The sequence below is a fragment of the Bufo bufo genome, chromosome 1 (assembly GCF_905171765.1).
Source record: "Bufo bufo chromosome 1, aBufBuf1.1, whole genome shotgun sequence".
Lineage (NCBI taxonomy): Eukaryota > Metazoa > Chordata > Amphibia > Anura > Bufonidae > Bufo > Bufo bufo.
The window spans coordinates 794,854,466-794,863,828 of NC_053389.1; the positions used below are offsets into that span (position 1 = coordinate 794,854,466).

Genomic DNA, 9,363 nt, shown 5'->3' on the forward strand with positions numbered 1-9,363 from the left:
AGTACTGAAATACTGAACAGTTGGACATGTGCATTCAGAAGTTTAGAGAAGGTCACATTAATTTCACCTGTAAAGGTTAGAGGTCATTTTAGGTTCATCCTGAAATTTCACCCACAAGCCAAATATCCTTAACTTTTTGTAGTGTAGTGTGTGTGTGTGTATATACACTGCTCAAAAAAATAAAGGGAACACTTAAACAACACAATGTAACTCCAAGTCAATCACACTTCTGTGAAATCAAACTGTCCACTTAGGAAGCAACACTGAGTGACAATCAATTTCACATGCTGTTGTGCAAATGGGATAGACAACAGGTAGAAATTATAGGCAATTAGCAAGACACCCCCAATAAAGGAGTGGTTCTGCAGGTGGTGACCACAGAGCACTTCTCAGTTCCTATGCTTCCTGGCTGATGTTTTGGTCACTTTTGAATGCTGGCGGTGCTTTCACTCTAGTGGTAGCATGAGACGGAGTCTACAACCCACACAAGTGGCTCAGGTAGTGCAGCTTATCCAGGATGGCACATCAATGCGAGCTGTGGCAAGAAGGTTTGCTGTGTCTGTCAGCGTAGTGTCCAGAGCATGGAGGCGCTACCAGGAGACAGGCCAGTACATCAGGAGACGTGGAGGAGGCCGTAGGAGGGCAACAACCCAGCAGCAGGACCGCTACCTCCGCCTTTGTGCAGGGAGAAAACAGGAGGAGCACTGCCAGAGCCCTGCAAAATGACCTCCAGCAGGCCACAAATGTGCATGTGTCTGCTCAAACGGTCAGAAACAGACTCCATGAGGGTGATATGAGGGCCCGACGTCCACAGGTGGGGGTTGTGCTTACAGCCCAACACCATGCAGGACGTTTGGCATTTGCCAGAGAACACCAATATTGGCAAATTCGCCACTGGCGCCCTGTGCTCTTCACAGATGAAAGCAGGTTCACACTGAGCACATGTGACAGACGTGACAGAGTCTGGAGACGCCGTGGAGAACGTTCTGCTGCCTGCAACATCCTCCAGCATGACCGGTTTGGCATTGGGTCAGTAATGGTGTGAAGTGGCATTTCTTTGGAGGGCTGCACAGCCCTCCATGTGCTCGCCAGAGGTAGCCTGACTGCCATTAGGTACCGAGATGAGATCCTCAGACCCCTTGTGAGACCATATGCTGGTGCGGTTGGCCCTGGGTTCCTCCTAATGCAAGACAATGCAAGACAATGCTAGACCTCATGTGGCTGGAGTGTGTCAGCAGTTCCTGCAAGACGAAGGCATTGATACTATGGACTGGCCCGCCCGTTCCCCAGACCTGAATCCAATTGAGCACATCTGGGACATCATGTCTCGCTCTATCCACCAACGTCACGTTGCACCACAGACTGTCCAGGAGTTGGCAGATGCTTAAGTCCAGGTCTGGGAGGAGATCCCTCAGGAGACCGTCCTCCACCTCATCAGGAGCATGCACAGGCGTTGTAGGGAGGTCATACAGGCACGTGGAGGCCACACACACTACTGAGCCTCATTTTGACTTGTTTTAAGGACATTACATCAAAGTTGGATCAGCCTGTAGTGTGTTTTTCCACTTTAATTTTGAGTGTGACTCCAAATCCAGACCTCCATGGGTTGAAAAATTTGATTTCCATTTTTTTATTTTTGTGTGATTTTGTTGTCAGCACATTCAACTATGTAAAGAACAAAGTATTTCAGAAGAATATTTAATTAATTCAGATCTAGGATGTGTTATTTTTGTGTTCCCTTTATTTTTTTGAGCAGTGTATATATATATATATTGTACTCAGAAAGCAATCAAATAATAAAATTTGAAACTCAAAGCCCCGTGCGCTGTCCACATCCGTATGTCCGTTCCGCGGCCCTGCAAAAAAAAAAATAGAAGGATTATCCATGATTTACGGGCTGCAAAACATGGCCGCGTGCATGAGCCCGAATAGGCATTTATAATATGTTGCAGTGCCTGTGGAAGGGAAAATGCAGGATGCACACAGCCGGTATCTGGGTTTTGCGCACCGCTATAATGCATACAGTCGTGTGCATGAGGACTAAGCATGTACATACAGACAGACCCTAAAATGAAGGACACCACTCCCCTAAGGATCCTAAATTACACAAATGTCAAAATCATAAACCAAAATACATAACCCGTGACATAATGATAACCCTCCAAGATGGCCCCTGGCACTGAACCTCTCATGGGTTACTCCGCAGGTGATCGAAAATAATAAAACCTAGGGTATAAATAGGAGAGACAGGCTAGATGGGAACTACACACACTTGTGGTGACTGCCTCTGCACCTATCCGCCATGTTGGGACTCCACGTCCATAGTCATCACCTTGCAACTGACGCCAAGCATTACCACGCTGAAGCCAGCTATCAGAACGCTCCTGAATGTAAAGTGCCTGCGCTGGATCCGGTCGTTGCTGCAGAAAGAAAACTTTTGGGTGGCATTATAGGGGTTGGATAACCCCTTTTAAGTTCACACCTATGTGAAATTCATTGCCCTGATCCATTCGATCAGGATGGCGGATTTCACATTTGATGCCATCCGTTAGATGTGCAATCCGTTTTATTTTGTGGACAAAAAGCACCAGACTTGCAGCACTTTTTGTCCGTGAAAAAAAATAAATAAAAAAGGGTTACACACCTAACTGATGGCATCGGATGCCTTCTGAGCCCGACAGATGGCATCAAATGCGAACGGATTTCACAGGAACTGTTTGCGTAACTGTAACTGTTGTAATATATGTTTAAAAGTCATTTCTATAAAGAAAATGTATTGAATTGTCTTGGTATTTTTTTTCAATTAACAAAAATAAGAAAAATCGAGATTCAAATTGAAAATCGTCCACAGGGTTGAATAAAAAAAAAAATAAATAATCTAGATTTTATTTTGTAGCACAATCGCCCAGCCCTAACAAAGGGCCTGTAAAATATACAATATTGAGAGGGGCCAGAAGTTTTAGAAAGATATTATCGGTCATGGGGCATGGAGAAGAAGCCGACTAGTTTATAACCTGGGAGCCCAGAAGTCAATGGTGACATTTCCAGACCCTGGTAATGATGAATGGAGCAGAAACAAAAAATATGCTGGAAAAGACTTCTGTCACTGGTATTGGAATCTATCCACAGTGCCACCTGGTGGACGACGCTCATTACTGCAGGCATGATTTAGATTCTAGACCAAGCTTTCACAGACAATGGAGGGAAGTGAAGAAACTATGTAAAAAAACACTGCAGAATACTCTGGAGGTGAAGGAGGAAACAAATGGTAATAAGCCATGGACACATGGGGGGGTATTTATTTAATACTGGCGTTTCTTATGCCAGTCTAAAAAAAAAGTTGGCGTTTGTGCTAAAATTAAATGGCATGCCTCTTAAAGGGGTTGTCCCATGAAAAATATTCTACATTTTTCAAACCAGCACCTGGATCTCTATACTTTTGTAATTGCATGTAATTAAAAAAAATTGTATAGCCACTGAGAGCTATCTGTATAGCGCCACCTGCTGTTTACCGTTTTTCTAAATTCTGTGTCCTGCTCCCTGAGGTGGCCGCACATGCTCAGTTTCATCCTTCGGCGGAAAAGACACCACCCCTGAGAAAGTGCACACCCCCTGAGCTGCCAGCCTAAAATAAATCTAGCAGAACAATGAATAGGAAGATCTCTGGATCCATGTGAGGTACAGGGCCGGTTCTAGCTTTCTAGAAATAGATGGTCGTGTACTGTATGATTTAAATTTTTTACATTACTCATCAGGTAACCCCTTTAAATAATGTTGCCACATCTCCAGAAAATGAAATCTAAAGCAGCGAGATGCTGGTGTAGATCGCTGGTGTCATGGATGCCAGTTTTCTGGCAATTAAGTGACGCCCCCTTTTTTTTTAGAAAATTGGTGAACACTCCATGAAATGGGTAAATGTTACAAATTTTTGGATGAAATTTGTGACTTTTCTAGGCCAGACCATACCTTCCCCCAATGTAAGGGTTGTAATATTCTGCCCCAAACAACTGTGTAGTTTGATTTCTGAGTACGGCATTATGCCTGGCAGCCCTTCAGCGGTGAGACACCCCAATGTCCAGCATTGTAAAGTTAGAGGCGCCCCCTACTGTTATAGCAAGGATAGACTGATTACCACCAGTGAGAGGTTATTAGGTACTGGAATGAACCCCAATAATAAAGGGGGATCAACGTTTTTGAACAGAAATAATGAGATTTATTTCACAAAAGGAGACATAACAAAAAAAGGGTACATAATATATACACATATACATACACATGCCATTAAAAGCACCTCTGCTCCTTTCTGGACAGACAATGCAGGAGAAAAGTGATTAAAATGTCCACTGTGACAAGAGCAGGGAATGCCACTGGGCGCCTTATCAGCTGCCCACCTATTTTATCCAGGACTGTGGTTTTCTTTACACTACCCCCAAAAAGCAGCTCAGACCCGGACGCACTGCTGTGGTCTTCCAGGAGCAGTCACTAGATGGCAGCATACAAGGAGGACTAATACAAAAGGTCCCGCTGCAGCGTCTCTACTTCCAGGTGCACTGAGACGCTGTGCTGAGGTAGAGTTCATATCTCCAGATGAGCGGGATCACAGAACTATCCACGTGTATCGCACGCTGTCCGCCAAAACCTTGAGGGAGCAACCTACGGAGAGGAGAGATCACATGAGACACGGCAGCAAGGGCAACCCATGGGGTAGGGGCCATGGCGAGGAGTCCTGCTGCAGACTCTGCTGTACCTTTATGCAGCGCCTCGTTTGTCATGCGATTCACGTATCGGACGCTGTTTTCTGGAACCAACCACTTCATGACTGTGTCCACGCAGCTCTTCCGGTATGAGCTCCACACACTGCCGCTGAGGGAACAGATAAGGTGAATGACACGGGCTCAAAAATCTCTGAATGGAGATGGTTTAGGCAAACACAGAGTGCAATAAAAGTCCGGTTATTTACCTGGTCTGACCTTTTACCTCGGTCAGGTCACCCACGCTCAGGGTCCTGAAGACTCCAGTGTGCAGGTCCCAGGCCACTTTTAAGCTTGTGTGATAAGTCTTAGGCCTATAGGATCGAGTGGACAGGTCTGAGCGGGACTCCATAGATAAGACATGGCGCAGTCGGCTCTTAGGGTCACCCACCTGAGCTGAGCGTCCTCTTGGGGAGCGGGAAACGCAAGGAGCAGGAGGCCGATGTTCATTATCACCTGGTTAATCTCCGGACACATCTGCAGGTAAAGAAATCAACTACAGATTACTCTTCTCAGAACCGACCCAGTCACGTGCAGCTCTGTATGAGTGGATCAGGAGGACTAGGAATAATCCAGGGCAACCATGCTGTATGAGAGTCTGACTACCCTCTGAGATCGCTTACCTCTAGGATAACGATATCATAGTCACTAAAGGAGCAGAACTGCCGATACCAAGACGCATCGTGTCGAATGACTTCATTGATGACGTACTCAAAGTCCAGGGTGAGCTGCTCTACGATGAGATGTTGGCCCTGAGAAGACATGACAGGGGTCAGAAACAGTATATCTGAGGTCAGCTGCCTCCTGGTCTCCAGCTGTTGTGGAACTGCAACTCCCAGCATGCACACTTGCTCGGTTGTTCTCGGAAGTACCATAGAAGTGAATGGAGCATGCTTGGAACTGTAGTTTCACAATCGCTGGAGGGCCAAAGGTTGCTGACCAATGCAGTAGATAAAGCAAAAAAACATATTGGCGAGAAGGTCTGCACCTGGAAAGAAGCCTTGTCATTCAGCGGTTTCAGATGTTGTCCCTTCAGATCAGTAACCAGGAACGGCAGCGAGATCTTGTCATCTTCATATTCTGCTGAGACTCAAAATTAAAAATGTGCCCAACCAGAAAGACAAATGTAAGAGCGGGTTATCTCAGCGTGATCGTTACCCTCCAAACCTATGTGTAAGCAAATCTACTCCCCCTCCCCCGCAGCCATGGTCCCCATCCCAACGCTCTCACCGCTCTCTTGGTCAGTCTCGGTCACCTCCCCCAGGACATATCGTAGTTGTGTGTAGTTCACGTAGCTGGGTTCCTCCGTAACACTGCTGCACCTCGCAGGCCCTTCGTTGATATGACGATGCCAAGTAGGAGAATCTGGGTCAGTGGGCTGTGATGGACTTTGTTTGCTTGGTCCGGGTCGTTCCCCTTTGTCTTCAGCCTCCAGTCCGGATGCCTCTCGGGCTCGTCGGAATATACCAGCCACAAATTCACGGGCGCGCGTGACGGCTGGAGGAGTACCAGGAGGAGTGGGGGAGCAGGGTTCAGAAGGAAGAGGAGAGTGGCAACTCGAGGAAGGGACGCTAGGGCTGAATGAAGAGGGGCAGGTGAAGCGGGCACTGTGTTGGCTCTGTTTGCTGTACAAAATTCGGCTGGGTTCTCTGTCACCTAAAATGATAAACAATGGCGCATGAAATAGAGGTGAAAGACTGGTGCGGAGATAGCAGCAGTAGTCACACTGCTCACCTGAGGGGTCCACAGATATTGCACAGGCCACCAGCGAGAAACTGGTATTAAGCAGAACCACATGGTCCTTCTTGAGCTGAAATGCCGGCTGGAACGTGGGAAAAGGGTAAACCACCTGATACTTGGTATGTAGCATGAAGCTGTGCAGCAGACAAGCGCCTGGAAGAAACACACATACCGCGTTATATACTGCTATATAAGACACCCCCTCACATCTACAGCCCTAGAACAGGTACCTTTGGGGGACTCTCTGCAGTCAGCGCAGGGGGATGTCGGGGGTGTAGACACCGTGCTGATATAAATATCTCTATGGTTCTCATCGCTCATCATGTTCATTAACATACCGTTACCAGATGTGCTGGGGAAGAGCGCGAGAAGGGTTAACCTTTCAGGAAGAACACAGCTCATTCCCCAATTACCAGAGGGGAAAACAATCTGAGCAGCCGACGGCTTCATCTACGACTCACTTGAAGCCAAACACGATGACTTTGGAGCTGTCGCTCGGCCACTCGCATACGGTCAGATACAAGTCACTATAAATCTCCTCGTCCTGGAAGAGCCGGACCTGCCGCACCTAGGAGGGAAGACATGACAGAGGGGTTGGCGTTCTGTATACAGGCCGCCAGCAGGAGGGCATGCAGCTGGGCAGGGGGGCACTCACCAGACGCAGTTTGCTGTGTACTTGGAACTGCCACCAATAGAGGTGATAAGAGTAAAAGGAGAAATCATCATCTAGGACATCGCTGGTGTAGGACAACACAAAGCGGCCGCATTTGGAGAACCCCAGGAAGATGTGACTGGAGGAGAAGACATCACAATGAGAACCAGACAAGAAACACAACATTTACTGTCGAATACAACTCCTGTCGTATACCAGCCCGAAAGAGGCCAAAAGACACTCTTCTCGCCTCCGTCGGGTGAACAGGGCCTCGCCGAGCAATAATTACCCCTTCCGCAGAAACTCCTCATCCACAATGTTGCGCAGAGACACACAGAGGCGAGGGGGCAGTTTCCGGAACAACCGGGGGGACAGCTGTCCTGTGATCTGGAGGAAAACAATCAAAATTAGAAAATGAACTGCATTTAAAGAGGACCTTTCACGGGTCCAGACATTATGAAATAAGTAGGGGGTTGTGTAGGGCATAGTGCAGGGATGTAAGATCACTTACTAGTGTGTCTGTCCGGCGCTCCGTTCCCCCCGCTGTGCCCCCCGTTCACTTCGCCCGCCTGGTATGCTAATGAAGAGCATCGGTACAGGGAGGAGGAGACTGTCCTGTTTCTCAATGGGCGTCTCCTTCTCCCTGGCTGTAGCGCCGTCCAATCACAGCGGAGAGCAAAAAAACCTCACCTACCTGTACCGATGTTATTCATTAGCATACCAGGGAAAAGTGAACGGGGGGCACAGCGGGGGGAACGGAGCGCCGGACAGACACACTAGTAAGCGATATTACATTCCTGCACTATGCCCCGCACAACCCCCTGCTTATTCCATAATGTCTGGACCCATGAAGGGCCCTCTAAGTGACTGAAGCCACAAATTATCCCTCTCCGGACATTTCTCCCTCCTCCTCCTCCCGTTCTCCCTCTCCGGACATTTCTCTCTCCTCCCGTTCTCCCTCTCCGGACATTTCTCTCTCCTCCTCCTCCCGTTCTCCCTCTCCGGACATTTCTCCTCTCCTCCCGTTCTCCCTCTCCGGACATTTCCCTCCTCCTCCCGTTCTCCCTCTCCGGACATTTCCCTCCTCCTCCCGTTCTCCCTCTCCGGACATTTCTCTCTCCTCCTCCTCCCGTTCTCCCTCTCCGGACATTTCCCTCCTCCTCCCGTTCTCCCTCTCCGGACATTTCTCTCTCCTCCCGTTCTCCCTCTCCGGACATTTCTCTCTCCTCCTCCTCCCGTTCTCCCTCTCCGGACATTTCCCTCCTCCTCCCGTTCTCCCTCTCCGGACATTTCCCTCCTCCTCCCGTTCTCCCTCTCCGGACATTTCCCTCATCCTCCTCCCGTTCTCCCTCTCCGGACATTTCTCTCTTCCTCCTCCCGTTCTCCCTCTCCGGACATTTCTCTCCTCCCCCCGTTCTCCCTCTCCGGACATTTCTCTCATCCTCCTCCCGTTCTCCCTCTCCGGACATTTCCCTCCTCCTCCCGTTCTCCCTCTCCGGACATTTCTCTCTCCTCCTCCCGTTCTCCCTCTCCGGACATTTCTCTCTCCTCCTCCCGTTCTCCCTCTCCGGACATTTCTCTCTCCTCCTCCCGTTCTCCCTCTCCGGACATTTCCCTCCTCCTCCTCCCGTTCTCCCTCTCCGGACATTTCCCTCCTCCTCCTCCCGTTATCCCTCTCCGGACATTTCTCCTCTCCGGACATTTCCCTCTCCATTATTAGTCTCCGGTCACACAGAACTCCCCTCCTAGGACGACTATTACCTTGACTCGGTCCAGCTGCCGGATAATATGGTCCCTCGGGCCCCATTTCCGGTTGCCGCTGCTCCGGTCTGATTTCGAGCTCGGCGCCATTTCCCCGCCGGTGCCTTCGCTTCCGGCAACAAACTCCGCCCGCGTTTCCGGTGACGTCATGACGCAGACATTTGGGCGCTGTCATTGGACGGAGAGGAATTTGAAGTAACGGGAATATGATTGGCTCCCCTGTACGTTCTGCAGGAAAATTGACCAATCGGCGCGGAGGGAAGGACCAGTCTCCATGGTAACCGGTTAGACGCGAAACTCTTTGCAATTGTAGAGTAGGTGCGGGTGTAATCCTTGTGCCAAGCATACAAGCCAATATAACCGCCCCCATAACTGTGTGCCCGCCCGCCATACAAGCCAATATAAGTGCCCCATAACTGTGTGCCAGCCATACATGCCAATATAACCTCCCCCATAACT

The 9,363-nt window shown here is 49.1% G+C and overlaps 1 protein-coding gene across 1 annotated transcript; it reads right to left on the minus strand.

Moving 5' to 3' along the window:
- Positions 1-4,208: 4,208 nt before the first annotated feature.
- Positions 4,209-9,028, minus strand: DCAF15 (DDB1 and CUL4 associated factor 15). The gene is made up of 13 exons (XM_040415098.1): positions 8,905-9,028; positions 7,433-7,530; positions 7,147-7,282; positions 6,953-7,059; positions 6,722-6,843; positions 6,486-6,644; positions 5,982-6,407; positions 5,740-5,831; positions 5,375-5,503; positions 5,143-5,228; positions 4,961-5,065; positions 4,748-4,863; positions 4,209-4,653 (listed from the first exon to the last, which is right to left on the minus strand). The coding sequence occupies exons 1-13, from the start codon at positions 8,992-8,994 to the stop codon at positions 4,598-4,600; spliced, it is 1,722 nt and encodes a 573-aa protein (XP_040271032.1). The 5' UTR covers positions 8,995-9,028; the 3' UTR covers positions 4,209-4,597.
- Between the last annotated feature and the right edge of the window lie 335 nt (positions 9,029-9,363).